The sequence below is a fragment of the Elgaria multicarinata genome, chromosome 11 (assembly GCF_023053635.1).
Source record: "Elgaria multicarinata webbii isolate HBS135686 ecotype San Diego chromosome 11, rElgMul1.1.pri, whole genome shotgun sequence".
Lineage (NCBI taxonomy): Eukaryota > Metazoa > Chordata > Lepidosauria > Squamata > Anguidae > Elgaria > Elgaria multicarinata.
The window spans coordinates 23,644,755-23,661,278 of record NC_086181.1 but is presented as its reverse complement, the minus strand read 5'-3'; the positions used below and the strand labels follow the sequence as shown (position 1 = coordinate 23,661,278).

At 51.2% G+C, this 16,524-nt stretch overlaps 1 protein-coding gene across 1 annotated transcript in view; it reads right to left on the bottom strand.

Moving 5' to 3' along the window:
• Positions 1 to 1,590: 1,590 nt before the first annotated feature.
• The window catches only part of ARHGEF40 (Rho guanine nucleotide exchange factor 40), a 40,546-nt gene continuing 25,612 nt past the window's right edge, over positions 1,591 to 16,524 (bottom strand). Inside the window, exons 9-19 of the mRNA XM_063137611.1 lie at positions 16,020 to 16,147; positions 13,933 to 14,050; positions 11,987 to 12,552; positions 10,823 to 11,069; positions 8,121 to 8,207; positions 7,187 to 7,411; positions 6,722 to 6,883; positions 5,717 to 5,879; positions 4,266 to 4,418; positions 4,071 to 4,177; positions 1,591 to 2,159 (exon numbers count right to left, since the gene is read on the bottom strand). Coding sequence (XP_062993681.1) covers positions 2,064 to 2,159; positions 4,071 to 4,177; positions 4,266 to 4,418; positions 5,717 to 5,879; positions 6,722 to 6,883; positions 7,187 to 7,411; positions 8,121 to 8,207; positions 10,823 to 11,069; positions 11,987 to 12,552; positions 13,933 to 14,050; positions 16,020 to 16,147 — 2,052 coding nt within the window. The 3' untranslated portion in view covers positions 1,591 to 2,063. The remainder of the gene's footprint in view (positions 2,160 to 4,070; positions 4,178 to 4,265; positions 4,419 to 5,716; positions 5,880 to 6,721; positions 6,884 to 7,186; positions 7,412 to 8,120; positions 8,208 to 10,822; positions 11,070 to 11,986; positions 12,553 to 13,932; positions 14,051 to 16,019; positions 16,148 to 16,524) is intronic.

The window sequence follows — 16,524 nt, the reverse complement described above, 5'->3', positions numbered from 1 at the left end:
GAATTCATTTTAACCTTCCCCAAAAAAGCAGAGGAGGGGGAGGTTGTAGGCTCACAGGTCTTTAGTAGAAAGCTGGACAAAGGTCTGTGTCTCTGTGTGTATCTCTGCATACACACACACACACACACTTCTTTGGAGTGGATGAGAGCTGGCAGCCCAGTATTTGAAAAAAGTGAAGAAAGCGGTTATAGGCTTCACCGTAGACACTTTCAATGTCATGTTTGAGAATGTTCACAAGTCATGCCTGCTTAAACGATGACCAGTGTTTCAGGAACTTTGCCTATTTTGTGCACTGCCCTGAAATTACAAAGTGTCATCCGTCATTACATCTTCTTGCATCTTCCAAAATTCCCTTCCTGTATTTGTTTTTTTAAGCAGCAAGAGTCCACACACGGTTGGATGGATCCATGCTTAGTTCCCTTTGAAATAACTGAAAGGGTAGTCTTTTCTTAAAACCCATTGATTTCAATGGGAACTAAGTGCAAATAAATATAGATCCAGTCCAGTGACTTTAATTGTCTACGTTTCATATGGGTAGGTGTTTGTGTGACTCTCATGTGAAAGGACCCAGGTTCAAATCCTAGACAAGATCTGTCAAAGGAGACAAGATTATCTGAGCAACTCCAGTTACTGAATCATAAAGAAGTAGGTCCTCTGTATCCAAAAGAAGAGCCAAAACACCACAAAATCCACCACTGAACCCAAAATATAGCACCATGTGTTAGTTCTCCTTAGATCCATTCCCATGATCCAGATCACAGTAGGCCACAGTGAAAAAGACAAGCAACTCCACTGCAGAAAGATGTTTGCAGAGCTCCAACAAATAAGCCAAGCCATATGCTATAGGGGAAGCAAACACTCCCCAGGGACTCTTTAGTGTTTTCACTCAGTCTGACTTTTTTTTTGCATGGGATTCACTTTTGTAGAGATGCTTCCCCTCACGAGGGCAATGTGGTAACAACACTGCATGTGGAGTTTTATCATCTCAAAAACAAAGGGAAAGATGCGAGAGGGGGAAAAACACCCTTCTCCACGTTCAACAGAATTGTGGTACAGCCCTTCTCCGGCTCTGCGCCCTCAGACTGCAAGTGCGTGGAGGAGAGGCAGGTGTCACATGACCAAATGCTCTTGCTTGTCAAAACTGCCTGCACATGAAAAAGTAGCCCACATCAAGGAGAAGGCTAGGCTAAAACCATTCGCCTTGATATGCTAATTTTCTATGAGTTGGAAGGTGTTTTCCCCCTACGTTGGGAAGCATCCAAACATTTATGTCCCCCATCTGCATTCCAGAGTGGTACAGTCCCAGGAGAGCTGTTTCCTGTTAACCTCTGCAGCACCTTTGCATATTACTGTATCAAGCCTTTACTCTGCAGAGCTTCTCTGATTCAGCTGAAGAGGCTACCACTGAGTTCCTTCTTTAGATGAGGGTGGTTTTATGTCCTATAGCGATGACCTTTCCCACTCTGCAGGACCAGACACACCTCGTTCCTCCTCCTTTTCCTCTTGAGTTAACCTGGATGGGTTTGAGGAAGTGTGTCCTGTAGTTGCCTAGCAACCGCAGCCCAGCTCCTTCCTTTCTTCTCCCATCAGACTAAGCGAATACCAATTGATCTAGAGGCTGCAGCTGCGATCAGAATGCGGCACCAAGCATTTCGAGACACTTTGGGCATCAACCTTATTTGATCATCAGTGGAGCAAGACTGACTGCAAAATTCCTTCCTCCCAGTCTGCACCTCAGTTTGGGCCCAAACGGAGCTCCTTGGTTTGGCCTTCTTTGCCTGGGACAACAACCCATCTCACCACCAACAGGGTCAGCTTGCCCAAGGGCCTCCAGTAATTTTGCAGCAAGAGAAAATGGTGGGAAAGGCACTGGGTGGGTATTATCAGGTAGGCCAGAGCCATTCCAGGGTAGGATTGTGGCCAAGTCTGGATGTTCCTATGGGGCGGCAGCAGCAGAGGGGTGCGTGGGAGAGCCATCAGCCGACTTGGTGGAGCCGGCCACGGTACTGCTGGACACAGGTGCCCATGCGTGCTTCCATCCCCCCTCCAAGGTTCTGTGGGGCTTAGACTGTTCTGTTCCCAGAGCCCCTGGGCACGGAGTCCTGCCTTCCATGGCCGCTTGGGGAGAAGAGCTTCCGATGTAGGCTCCATACCCAACGCTGCAAAAGAAACAGGGACAAGTAAGTGTCCAGATACAAAGGAAGACACCGAGACACTCATTGGCTATCTATCACCTTCAAGTTTCTAGTCCTCACGTTTATTATTCCCCCCCTGAATCCCTGGCAACCCACTTTGGCCTTGTGAAATCTAATGTAAATTTTAATCCCTCTGACAGGGACAAAATACAGCTACCTACCATCCTGAAATAATAAAACTTAGTATTTTGTAGCAGTGTGTGTATATTCAAAGCATTTCCCCTAGATTAGGGATGGGGAAGCTCTTTCAGGCTCCGGACCCAATTCAATTTTGGAGATACATGCCAGTGGTGGGTGGGGTTGAAGGTGAAAGTGGCAGGCCCAAATGCCAAGGGGTGGGCCCCACACATACTAGCATCTTGTAGCTTAAAGTTCTGACTGGCAGCGGCTAAGACTTGGGGGAAGCATTTCAACCTTTTAGAATTGGGATGGGTGGGATAAAAGGCAAGAAACCATCCAATGATTGGTGGCTGGGGGAAAGAGGGTGTAGCCATCTGGGGGGACCCTGAATGGTCCTATTGGGACCCCGGGTTCCCCGCTCCTGCCCCAGACTGTCTCCATGATCATTACATCAACCCTGCAAGGTAAGTCAATATTATTTCTCCCATACTGCAGATGGAGGGAGGAGGCTGAGAAACAGGGGCTTGACTAAGGTCACCGTAAATTCACGCCCAAGGTGAAATCCGAGCCACCGACCTCCCAGCTCACCCTGTTAGCCACGGCATTACACCAGCTCTATGGGGTATTTGGGGCAGCAGTAATACAAAGACAACTGGGTGGCCAGCGGGAGCGGCACAGAAGGCAGAGAGAAGTTGCAGGGTGGTGAAACACACAAATAAAAGGAAAGTTCCTAGACATAAGATCACACAGCAAGGATGGAGTGCACTCCTTGGACAAGGAGCTGTCCCTGGAAATGACAGACGGAGAGAAAGACGTGTGGGAATGCTACGTGCCACGCTTCGGGGGAAAGGGGGACAGTAGGGAGAAGGTAAAAAGGCACGGCGGGGTGGGGTGGGGGTTTGCACAAAGGCATAGAAGTTTGGCGTGGGCGCTGTACCTGGCCGCCATGGCCTCAGAGTGGGGTCACTGGTTCGCCGGCAACGCCAGAGCTCTGGCAAATAAAGAAAACATAGAAAAGCCATCAGGGATGGCATGGTGAGCCCTGAAGAGGAAGGGTGGGAGAGGAGAATTGTACCATTTTGCACACACACACATGGGGGCACACACACAGAGTTCTGTTCAGGCAAACACACAGTCACTGGGTTACCAGGCCCTAACTCAGCAAGGTGTGTCCCTGGCCCCTTTTGTAGCTGTGTGGCAGGGACGGATTTGATAGGAGTGGGCTATGCAGGCATGGGAGGCCTAAGGGTATTATTATTATTATTATTATTATTTATTATTATTATTATTATTGGTGGAAGGACACTCCACAAGTCTTTGCGCTGATTCATATATTCAGCAAAACCAAGTGTTTTATACTTTAAAAGGTTTTAATTTTTGTGAACCGCTCAGAGAGCTTCGGCTATTGGGCGGTATAGAAATGCAATAAAGAAAGAAAGAAACGGTAATGCCTTTCCTGCAGTGTAGCACTTCCGGCTGCAGGTATCTGGATGGGGACCCAGTGCCCCAAGGGGGTGGGGAGGAGGACTTCGCTTCTATAAGGAACTAGTATATAACAAGGAGGCATCTGGGCTGACAGGGCTTTTTTATGGATAGTTTGTTTCTTTCAAACACAGAACTTCCCTCTTCCCACTTGCAGCCTAAAATGGTAAGAGTGGAGGGAAAAGGTGGCCGTGGGTTTCTCATGGCGGTATAAACAAGCGTGCAGTAGCAAACGGCCTCGCCGGAGAGCCATTTAGCACAGAGCACACTCACCGACTGGTGGTGCCCCAAAGCAGAGCTGCTGCCGGGAAGGGATCCTCTTCCCTGCCGAAGTGGTTCTTGGTGGCTCGGGGAGGCTCCGTCCGACTCGGAGGTCTCAGCTAAAGGGAAGAGAAAAGAAGCGGCGGGTGAGCGCGGATGGCGTCCGGCAACTCCCTGAGACGTTCGAGAGGGCAGCAGGGAACGCACCCCTTGGGATGGGCTTCACATCCAGGTCCCATTCCTCTTCCTCAAAGTGGCCGGGCAACGACAGCCCAGGAGGGGGCCCCGGGCCAAGGCCGAGAGGGGCCAAACGCTGGGGAGGGCGGGAGGAGATGCTCATCGAGGCAGCCGGATGGGCAGCTGAGGAGAAAGAGAGGAACATCCAAGGCCTTCTTCTTCCAAAGCTCCTCCCTGTCCTATCAGAATCCCCGCCCCCACCCAGCAGAACGCTCCCGCCTTGCCAAACGGAAACATCACCCTACACAACCCTCTTTCCTGCTTTTCTTCATGTCAAGCTCAGATGGGCGGCAGCGGCAGCAGCAGCAGCAGGCAGCATGAAGCGCAGAACACATTGTTTAGGTGGCCCTGCTTCTGCACCAGCCAGGCACACTTTAAATCAGGAATGGGGAACCTCAAGCCCATGGGCCAAATCTGGCCCGCTTGGGTTCCCCAGGAGGCCACACCCCTGACCCAGGCCAGGCCACGCCCCCTGTCCACCGATTGGTGGTTTCCCTGCTTTTGCGCTGTCTCCCCACCCCCACCCTCATTCTAAAGGGTCGAAATGCCTCTCCTAATGCCTTGTTACTAAAATAAGTTGGCATTTTGGGGATTTGGCCCCAATGACCCCTGGAATGAGACTCCCGAGAGAGTCTCCCAAAACTGAATCTGGCCCTGGGGCTGCAAGAGATTCCCCTCCTCCCCTGCTTTAAACACAGGAGTACATTCTCCATAGTCAAGGACTGTGTTCATCAGAGATGTCCTGTAAAGATATCCCAGAATTCTCCTCCTTTCCCTTCTATAGGCGAAACAGACTTTCCTCTCAGTGGCTAACAGAAGTACCTCAAAATGTGGGGGGAGGAGGCCATACTCTGGCACCTATCAGCACACAGAGATCACCAGAGGCTCTTCTTTGGGTTCCCCCAGGCAACCAAGGTGCAGCTGCTGGTGATGGGCGAAGTTATTATTTAGGGAAAGGGTCTTTTTAGTGGTGGCTCCCTGACTTTGCAATGCAGTACCGCCAGAGAGGCTCACTCCAAAGTACCCACTCTGAAGTCATTTCAGTGCCAAGCAAGGATTTTTTTTAAAAAAAAAAAAATCCCAGGCTTTTAACTCTTGCTGATCTGCTTCATTTTGTTCTAATTGATTGATTTATGCTCTTTAAGTTTGCTTAGATATTGACTCTACTTTATTGCATTTTTAATCTTTTTTTATTGTAAACCATGCTGATCATTCTAATTGAAAGGCAGGATCCACATTTTCAAAATGAAATAACCATTTCTCACTGGAGAGGAGTTTGTGCTCCTGGCTCTTTTCTTGCGTCTTCTCTCTCAATGAGAATGGCAAAACACCTTCAGGGTCTCCTAAAGTGAAGCAACTGGTCGCACGAGCCCAGCCCAGCCTCTCCCTCCTGGGCACCCCCAACCCCCACCTCTTCGTACCCTGTCTCCACAGCAGTTGGGCTATAACGCTCGTCCATTGATGCTTGACCTCAGCAGAGGGTGCCTGCAGCGTGAAGGCCTGCCGGGCTGGTCCCCGTCCGAACCACAGCTCAAAGCGTAGCCCACTAGGCCCCACGCTCTCTGTCAGGCCCATGCAAGCGGTCTGTGCAAGGAAGAGAAAATGTTTGGGTAGAAATTCCATTTGAGCCAAGCGTTAACAGAAAACAGAACGCCTACGGGCAACACTGAGAAGTGGGTAGAGTAGAAAAGAGACCGTTCCTAGAGCAAAGGGCAACAGGAAAACGCGACGAGGGTCTCGAATACAGGAATTTGCAGCCATATAAAATCCCATCCTGTGTTCCCACCTAGGGGTTATAAATGTTATTCCCATGTGTCAGATTATCTACTAGTGCCCTAGCCAGTCCCACCACCACACAGACGTGGTATTTTTCCCCACTGGGTAATGCTGCACACATCTGTCTTTACCGAATGTCATTTTTCCTCCCAGCCCAATACTCCAATATGAGCACCGTTTTCTTCCATCGGCCACATCCCACCCAGCACTACGCTTGAGCTTCCTCCCAGCGTGAGGTCATTGCGCAAATCTGGAAAAAGGAGGAGCGCGCATTCTCCCCTGCAGCTCACACCCACAGCAATTCCATGCCGAGGGGTGATTCCGTTCACTTTATTTTATTTATTTCATTTATATCCCACCATTTTTCCTCCAAGGAAGCCAAGGTGGCGTACATAATCATCCTCTCCATTTTAACCTCACAACACCACCCCTGTGAGGTAGGTTGGGCTGAGAGTCTGTGACTGGCCCAAAGTCCCCCAGTGGGTTTCCATGGCCGAGTGGGGACTAGAACTCGGATCTCCCAACTCCCAGTCCAACACCTTAGCCACTACATCACACTGGGTATTTTTGAGCTTCTAGAACCCCTTGAACACTATGGCTCCCAACCCCAGGAAACGGAGCTCTGTCCGCGATGGTCAGGCGGCCCCCACCTGCAAGGCCTGTTTGCAGACGTAGCCGCCCTCGGCTCCCTTGCACTTGGCGAAGAGCAGCAGCTGCTCAAAGAGGAAGATGTGCCGCTGGCACTTGCGGCGGCCGCACACCACGGTGAGCTCGCCCCGCTGGAGGAGCGGCCCTTGTTCCGACAGCTTCACCTGCAGGGACGACAGGGACGTTGGTCAGAGCCACGAGGCTGATGCCGCCCCCTCCCTCCCAAGGAAAGCGGCAGAAGCATCCGTTCGCCCCCATTTGCTCCCGCTCAAGCAAACCCCAGAGCACTCAGCAAAGACCCCGAAGGGCAGTCAGGGCAAAATATGGCAACGGGCCCGTGGCCCAATGAACACCAGAAAACAGGATAACTTGGCCGGGGTGTAGGAAGGAAGCTGCACATGCACAGCTAAGTAGCGGGGGAGATGGGGATATGTCGCGCCACATGCCAGGAGTGCCCATGCGCTCACCTCGCAGCCCCGGATCTGCTCCGCGGCCAGCAGGTCCCGGCCTCGCTGCTCCTGGGCCTCCAGCAGTTGCTGGGCCTCCTGCAGGGCGTGGCGGTCAGGGCCCCGCTCCAGCTCACATTCACGCAGCAGCTCACCCAGGAAGCGCCGGTACCGCTCCAGCTGCTCCAGGGGCACGCGCAACATGCGGGCCACCTGCCCATCCTCGCGCAGCTCCGCTGGGCCCTTCTGCAGGAAGAGAGTTGAGTTGGTGGAGCTGGGAGGGAAACCGAGAGACCCTGGCATTCAGGCTCTTGTCCTTCCTCCACCCACCTGCCGAGAAACCTGTCTCCCTGAAGCGAGGAGGGTCCTGAGGATCCCAAGAGACACCGCACACAGAGGCCAAACTCCTCACGCAAGGGTGCCCAACTGGCACCCCTCCCCAAGGACTTTACCGCAGTCCTCAAAGGACACCCTGACCCCACCACTCTCTCTCCAGAGATCCTCCTACAGATCCCTCTTTTCTCGCCCCTGCTAGCAGCAAGGCAAGAGCAATCTGTAGGAGGTTCTCTGGGTTAGTGGGTGGAGAGAAAGCTGCATGAGAATCACTGGGTGGAAGAGGGTGGCGGAGGGGAAGCGTGTGCACCCAGGCGCCTTTGTACGTCTCCCTCTCTGTGTGCACACATATGTGTGTGCATGTGGCCCCTGATCCCACATCGCATGCAGCTCTCAGGGCCAAAAATCGACAGCTGGCTCATGACACATCAGGCTCCTTGCATCTTGGGGCCGGTTCTTTCTGCAGTCCTCTGCATTCCAATTCGAACCCGATTCAGTGGGCGCAAAGAATCCTTTACGAAGCAAAGCTGTTCCTTTGACCTCTGGCATGTGGACAGTTTCGTCCACCCAAAGGCCAAAATTAAGTTCCGCCCCTTGCATTCCCTGCAGCTGCTGCTCGTACCTTGCTGGTGGTTCGCAGCACAGCCAGGGCCGCCTGGAACTTGTGGTGGTCTTTGACATAGGTGGCGTAAAGCTGAAGCTTCTCTCCCTACAGGTAGGAGAGAAAAAGAGGCCCTCTCACTCATCCACAGCCTAGCAGGAGCCAGGACAGCTGACTGCTGCAAGGGAACAAAGCGAAATCTAGAGCACGTGCAAAGAGTTATTCCTTCTCCTTCCCCATTCTGCCCCATTTTTAAAACATGGGAACGTACGCCCACAAAGGACAGGATTGCCAATCGTTCCCCCACTTGGTGCTGCTGTTGTGCCTTTTAACAGCCATCTGACACGAGTTCATTAAGCCATTCATTCTCCCATCACTTTATCTCTATGCCAGGAAAAGCCTCACCAGCTATATTTCTGCATGCCAGGCTATTAAAGTCACAGGAGCAGGACACTAAAAAAAGAAAAGCAACCCTTCCAATGGAGGAGTTGGCTCTAGCCAGGGCTCTGGAGATTTTTGCAGCCAGTTGAATTTTAAGATGCCTTTTGATAATGTATTCATTTTATATGTTTTAATTGGTTTTATGTATTTTATGGTGTTTTGCATTTGGTGTTGTTTTCCGCCAACCCAGAGGGAGAGACGGGTAAGAAATACATAAATAAATAAATAAATAAATAAATATTATTTTCGCATAAAGGCACACCTGCCAATCAACCAGCTAGGTTTGTATTTTTGCTTTTTAAAAATGTTTTTGCCTCCCCCTTCCCCAGTTTTGTTATTTATTTATTTTTAAACTGTGCAGTTTAGGGGAGTAAACTTATATGGCTAAGGGTGCAATCTGATGCACATTTAGACAGAAAAAACATCCTACAATTCCCAGCATGGCTGACTGGGGAATGCTGGGAGTTGTAGGAATTTTTTCCCCTATCTAAACATGCATAGGGGTGCACCAGCTAACTATTAGGTTCTGCCTCTGGACGCACTCTGGGCTCCACCCCTACCCTAGAATCAGACATTTTTTATTTCAAGAGCTAGCCCAAATACAGGATGCTTCCAAAAAGAGCCCGCCTAACTTTAACAACCAAAAAGCACTGTGTCGCTTTTCTTCGGCCGGTAACAGAAAAAGGTGGAAGAAGTAGCAGCGGGAAAGCACGGCAGGGCTGCAAATGGAAGACGTCGTCGTCTGGAAAGCCCATAAATTTCCATGACGAGGCAGGGCGATGGCACCGTAAAAGTCCCGTTTGCAAGCATCCACAGAGGTTGGAAAGTTCTGGGTGCAGTGGGGCTGTGCAGTGGCTCTATTTTGCCCCATGGCAAAATCGTATCCCGCTGATACGATGAAAATCGGGGATATTTACCTTTCATAGGCAGCTTACTACCTGTTGCCCCCATGGAAAAGTAGGATTAGAAGAACATACTGTGGCGTTACACCCCACAAGTCAATTCCAAATGTATGTCTGCAGTTTTTAAGTCTGTGGTTTTTAGAATGCTGGCCTGAGTGGGTGAAGTTAGAATGTCTTGGGAGGGGGGAGGAGTGATATATAAGAGAATGACTGAGGGGATTAGGGGAGATCTTTTCAGAAGACCTTTTCAGGGAGATTTGTTAGGTACTCTTAGAGTCTGTAGTGCTCTCTGCGTTCAGAGTACTTGGGTCTGGAGAGTTTGAGAGTCAGTGTAGTGAGTGGTGTCTTTAGAGTGTAGTGTGCACGTAGTGGATGTATATTAATCAATAATGAGAATAAAGAAAGTTCAAGAGTGATTGTGTGAGAAAAAGGAAAGCGCATATGTGAATGAGTGACAGGATTGTATGAAAGGTTTCAAAAAGGTTTTTAACTGTTGTTATTTGAAACAAAGCTTAAGAACTTTTAAAAATAAATTTGGATTGTTTTGTTTTTAAACTACCACAAAAAGCCCACGTGTCTGTTTGGCATTTATCATCTTAAGTTTACACATTTAACACCCACTCTGACAATCATTCACCTAAGCAGATATAACTCACAGCGCATTATATTATATATATTAAAATCCATTCTCCATTTTAAACCCCTTTCTCCACATAGTTTGGAGGAAGGTGGGTTTTATCCCTTGCCTCAAGCGTATCAAGCGGTGGTGCTTAGCTTGAGCAGGGAGTAGCCACGGCCGGGTCTGGTGTTCAGAGCCTGTATCACCCCATAATAAGTGGTGGCAGAAGTGAGGTCTGGTGTTCAGAGCCTGTGTCGTGGCACATCCTTTGAGGGAAATTCCAGCAGCTACCTCTGGGTGGAGCAAACAACCAAAGGGTAGCACGCACAAACACTGGCCGAGAAGGAGGGGTGCATAAGCTGAGAGAGCCGAATCAGTGAGGAGGTTAAACAGGATTCAGTTCTAAAAGGGCAGGTGCCGGGGCCAAGGCCTGTGTGGGAGGCTTGCTCTCTTCCCCTTCCAAGCCTCACTTATTGTTGCCAAATGTGTGACGTGGCTATAGTGAATCAGTGGCTGGCAAAAGAGAACACGACACATGCTCAGAGGTGCTCTCTTCTCCCTTATCACGTCACACATTTCAGGGCTAAGCCGCAGTCACAAACAGAACCTTGAGGAGAAGGAGGCTTTGCCTGCGGACGTGAAGAGGAGGCGGAGTGGTAAAGAAAATGCCCTGGCACAGGAAACGGGCACCAGCATGCAGTGAGGCAGAAGGGTCCGTAATAGGAGTTGTGGGCCCGTGTGTGAGGAGGAGAAGCACTCACGTGGCGCAGGAAGCAGCCCCCAGCGCGTGACGGGTGGTTCATGCATCCCTCCAACTCGCTGAGGAAGCAGCTGGTGTGGAAAGCCAGCAACTGGTCCCGCGTGGCCCGCAGAGCGCTGCCCAGGCACCTCAGCTCGGCTGGCCAGGCCTGTCCCCCGGGCTCCTGGGACAGGGAGACGGGCTGGGCAAGGGCGCCCACGTAGTCCCGCTCACACTCCAGCAGCTCGGCCAGAAGCTGCTGCTGGACCCTGGGGAGAAAGGGGGGACAGACGGACGGATGAGTGATCACACCGCAAGCCACGCGGCCCTGCCTGAATGATCTGCAGTGGGACGGGTGCCACCTGCAAAGTGAAAAAGGGAGGGCACCAGGCACCTAGTGGTGCACTGCTCCAAGCGTTGCCCGACCTGGCACCATCCGGGCACGCATCACCTGGAGGGCACCAGGTTGGGGAAGGCTGAAGGACTAGCTAGCCGATTAGCTTGCAGCAGATTTTGAATACCACAGAGAGAAAAGGTGGGGGTGTCAGAGGGAGGGACAGGCATATCCGACCCATGAGGCGCAGCGCACACCAGCAGCGTCTCCTCTTGCGCAAGCGCTGTGGAAACCAACACCGCATGGCCCGCAGAGCGCTGCCCAGGCACCTCAGCTCGGCTGGCCAGGCCTGTCCCCCGGGCTCCTGGGACAGCTCCCCTGCGTAGTAACAAGGCTTGTGTAGGAGAACACCCTGGTGGTCCACATCCCAGGATAATGAGCAGGAAGGGGCAATGCCGCAGAGGTTTTCTCCAACAGGGCCCAGAAACTTCTTGGGCTGGGCCTGGTTGCACAGCCAGGCCCTTTGTAGCAGGAAGCGTTCAGACTTCCATCCTCTCAGCCTCCTCAGTGCAACTGTACCCCAGAGTAACATAAGAAGAGCCCTGCTGGATCAGACCAAGGGTCCACCTAGCCCAGCACTCTGTTCACGCAGTGACCAACCAGCTGTCGATCAGGAACCAACAAAGGAGGACATGGTGCAACAGCATCCTCACACCCATGCTCCCCAGCAACTGGTGCACACAGACTTAAGGCCTCGAATACGGGAGATAACACACAACCATCAGGCTTAATAGCCATTGAGATCATGGGATGGAACCCCCTCTTCCTCCTGCCTCCTCCTCCTCTACTCACCCAAGGCAGCGCCTTCTTTCTGTGCGGGGCGTGGCCCCCCAAGGTGCTTCAGCCACGTGGGTCCCACTACGGCTCAGCAACACGTGCTCCCTGGGAGAACAGCTCCGATCGGCCAGCTCGCGGCTGCTCACCTCCAGGCCCCGGATGTGAACGCTGGGGCGGCCCGGGTCGCTCGAGGCCCGCAGTGCTAAGGGAGAGGTGGGAGACAGGGGGGTCTTGGGGCTGGCGGGAGGGCCCTGCCTCTTCTTGCCACTGTCCAGAGCACTGCGCTGAGTGGGGGAACAGCAAGGGGAGGCCTTGGGGCTGGCGTGGGGCTGGAAGAGAGAGGTCAGGCTGCAAGAGGAGCCAAACCGGGCCCCCAGGCCCCAGCCATGCTTGGGCGAGGAGGAAGCGCTGATGCTGCAGGCCCGGGGCCGTGGGGCACAGCCAGCTTCTGGCCCGGCCTGCATCCTCCCTTGGGACTTGGGGCTCTGCAACAGTGTCCTCTCCAGGGATGACCCCTCAGCCAGCCCCTCAGTTGGCCTCTTCTCTTCTATGCTGTTGCTGCCCATTGTTTGCTGCTGAATCTATATGGGAGAGAGAGAGAGAGAGGCTGGGTTCACTCATCATCCTAACCCATAGTGGGTGGCAAGCGACACTGGGTAGGTGGTTATACAAACAACTCAGTAGGCCCCCATCAGACAATCAGGCAAACAAGCTACACAGAGAAGTTTATTTCACTCCCCTCGCCCCTCCTCCTCCTCCTCCTGTAGTCACTTGAGAGGAGAGGAGCAGCAGCTGTGTTTTTGGATGGACTTGCCAAGCAGTTCTGTAGGCAATCTTTGTAACCCACACTGGCGCGATGAACAACATGCCAACCCGCCATAGGAAATGAACAACCTCTCTTACAGACTGTGGGATTTCAGAGTGGGTTATTTGTGGGAAGCAAACCATCGTGGGGAGGGGGGAATAACACGCCCACCCATCATGGGTTGCTCCGGAAAATAAACCATCATGGGTTAGTGTGTTGTGTGAACCCAATCAGAGAAAAAAATCCCTGGAGGATGCCCTGAGTGGGTCTCGCAGTTTCTTATAGCCATTGAACCCATCCCACTGTAATCCTTCAGGACTGCCAACTTCTTTAACTTCCGCACATGAAAGAAGGCATTCAACAGGTGCACATTCCCCCATCATGACATCTCTACGCACGTAAGCACCACCACTGCCGAGGCATTTCATAGAGCCACAAGCCTTCCTTGGCCATCATCTCCAGTCTGAGGGAAACCAGGCCTTCAGAAGCAACAGATGAAAAGAAGGAAGAAGCAAATTCTCAGGATGCTGAACTTTTTATTTGTAGGTTGAAGAGCCTGACGCATTTTGGCCTGCATCTTTTCAAGGCCTTCTTCAGGGGGCTGTAAACATTAAGTCCCTGTAAACATTTGTTGTCCCTAGCAGTTTTTACAGTATGTATTTTAAATGTTTACGGCCCCCTGAAAAAGGCCTTGAAAAGATACAAGCCGAAACGCATCGGGCTCTTCAACCTACAAATAAAAAGTTCAGCGTCCTGAGAATTTGCTTCTTCCTTTTTTTCACCTGATCTGGATGCTTTTCTCCCCGTTTTTGCTTCTGAAGCAACAGCCTATGTAGCCCCACTTGCCCCTTTCAGCAGTCCTAAGACTTTAGGAAGCCATGAATCTTTATAGGCATATTACTAATAAGACACGGTTTGGGGCCTAGCAGCTCTCCCAAATGCCCCACACAAAATGTCTGCCTGGCTTCATGTTTATATTTCAGCTCCCACGGTGGGAACGAACATCAGAGGCCCTAAACGCAGCCTTTGCCCGATTTTCAAAATCAAAAATGACAAGTAGGGCAACTTCACTACGGGTTCACCAGTGCCGGCTCTGTTAGGGCCTCCAAGGCACCAGCTTTCTCATGGAAACACAGCAAGACACCTTAGGGATTACCTGTGTGTTTTCCCGCTCTTGCTGCAACACCTCCAGGCGCCGGTTGCTGAGCTGGACAAGCCCGTGAAGGGCCTCATCCACCTCTTGGTAGAGCCTGGTGGCAGCCACAGCCTCTGTACTGCAGGGGAAAAACAAAACAAAGCAGGTCACTTGGGGGGTCGCTCTCCCCCCCGCCAAGTGAAGAGGGAATGAGCTCAGATGGCCCCAGGCAACGCCAGTGAGGGCTTACTTGGTCCTAATGAATTTATGGGCCTCTTCAGGAGACAATGACCTCTTCCCAGGGCCATTTTCCATCATATAATGGGGGATGAAACCTGTTTTAATGTGGGGGGGGGGGGGGAGAATTGCCTTCCATGAGCTGGATACCAGTGGGTGCCTTCCCCTCCATTTTGCCTTTCTCCATACTGAGAGAGGCATGGCATTCATTGCCTCTTTCAGCAGGGAGAAAGGGTCTCTGTTGATGCTGGAAGAACCCGCTGCTGCTCCCAGTGCTGGCCAACTCCCTTGCTTCACGCAGCGCCCGTTCTCCCCGCAGGGACAGCACGTGCCACATGAACAAACTCAGGGTGGGAAGAGCAGCCGCTCCTCCCGGGCTGTCTGAGCCTCCCACCACCCGCATCTCTGGGAGGGAGAGCGTGCCCAAGGGGTTCCTTGCTCCAGGGTGGACTCTTCCAGGCTTGGGGGCCTGGAGGAATCCAAAGAGGCTCTGCAGGCTGGATCAGGACTATGGCTGCATGAAGCCCACAGGCTGGACGTTCCCTTCCTATGATATAATGGAACATGTGCAAAAAGAATATTCTTGCTTGGGGGGGTCTTTTAAGAAAAGTTTGGATAAGCGTTCATCTGGAATTGTTTATTTATTATTTATTTACTACGTTTATATCCCACCTTTTTTCCTCCAATGAACCCAAGGCAGCATACATAATCCTCCTCCTCCTCCTCTCCATTTTATCCTCACAACCACCACCCTGTGATGTGGGTTGGGCTGAGAGTCTGTGACTGGCCCAAAGTCCCCCAGTGGGTTTCCATGGCCATGTGGGGACTAGAACCCAGATCGCCCAACTCCCAGTCCAACACTTTAGCCCCTACACCACACTGGTTCTCAATGGCTTACTCATATGAAGTTCTCTCTCCCTACCAAGCTCCCTACCAAGGTGCGTGTGAGGAAGGCAGTGACCCTAACAATTCAAAGGCTCTTAACCCTTGCACCAGGGCTGCTTATTCATTGAAAAAGTTCAATGAAAAGGTTGCTGCCTCCCACACCTCTCTTGTTTTATTTTAGAGGCCAACTACAGGTTACATGGAAATGCACCCAATGATGCCCTTGTGGACTTTTTGTTGTTGCTGCTGCTGTTGTTAAAAAAAAAAAAGTCACTTTGCAAGGCGGCCATTTCAAGCAGAGAAGCAACAGGGTGGGGGAGAAGATGGAGAAAAGAAGTGATGAGAAAGGAGTACGAAACTTTTAACATGTTTTTCTGCTCCAAATTGCTTCCCACTGTTTTCTCATTTACATTTGATAAAATGTTTGAGAGCCAGTGAGCCGTGTGGATTAGTGTGTCATTCAAGAGTCGGGCTTTAAACCCCCACTCAGCCATGACGCTCAGTGGGTGACCTTGAGTCAGACACTCTCTCTCATCCTAAGCTACTTTGCAGGGTTGCTGTGAAGAAAAAATGGTGGCAGTGGAGAGAGGAGAATCATGTACCTTGCAACCCAACCTCCTTGGAAGAAGGATGGGATAAAACTGTAATTAGCACAGGGCCTAATCCCACACATCCAATGGAAATCCTTTCTACTGGAATACCAAGGTGTTAACTGCATTATGACCCCTAATTAAGCAGTCATAAAGCAGTCCCCCTCCCCAAATACATTAGCATGTTACCCTGGAGGATTAATTCAACGTGTAGGAGATTTAATTGAACAACACTGAAGTGTACTGTGTGATTTTTTTAAAAAATCAACAGGTTTTATGTAACTTTCCTGCAAAGCAGCAGCTTTGGAGGAAATTCTTCTAAAATGATAAAGAATTAAGTGAACAGTGGGGACAAAGAGAACTTGCCCTACTGCCATGCTGTCCTCCAGTCCTCACCTGCAGGGCCCCAGGGGAGGCAGCCGTGCCAGCAAGGACCCGCCACGGCGCTGCAGCTCCAGGAGACGTGGTTCTGAGAGCAGTTTCTGCATAGTCTTTTGATGCAAGGTGATCTGGGCTGACAGTTCCTGCAGCAAAGAGACATTAGCGATTAGGGCAGGGCAGAGGGGGCAGGACAGAGCTAGCAAAATGGGGAGACTGCCCCCAATAATAAGTAAGAGATGCCTGGCTACACAGCAAATGCTTCATGACAATGTTGACCGGACAGTCAATAACTGCAAAATATAGCACAGCAACTCCACAAATCCTGAACACACTGGAACAACTTAATTAGAGCTGTGTACATTTGGTGCTTAAAAAACGAACGAACAAGCACCAGATCTACAATAGCCTAATTTCTGCAACAACAAAAGAGCTGAATTCTGCAATGGCCATACATTAGGCTTGCGATCATCCAAATTTGCACACGTTCCTCTCTTTTGCCTAATTAAGGACGTAATCCTAT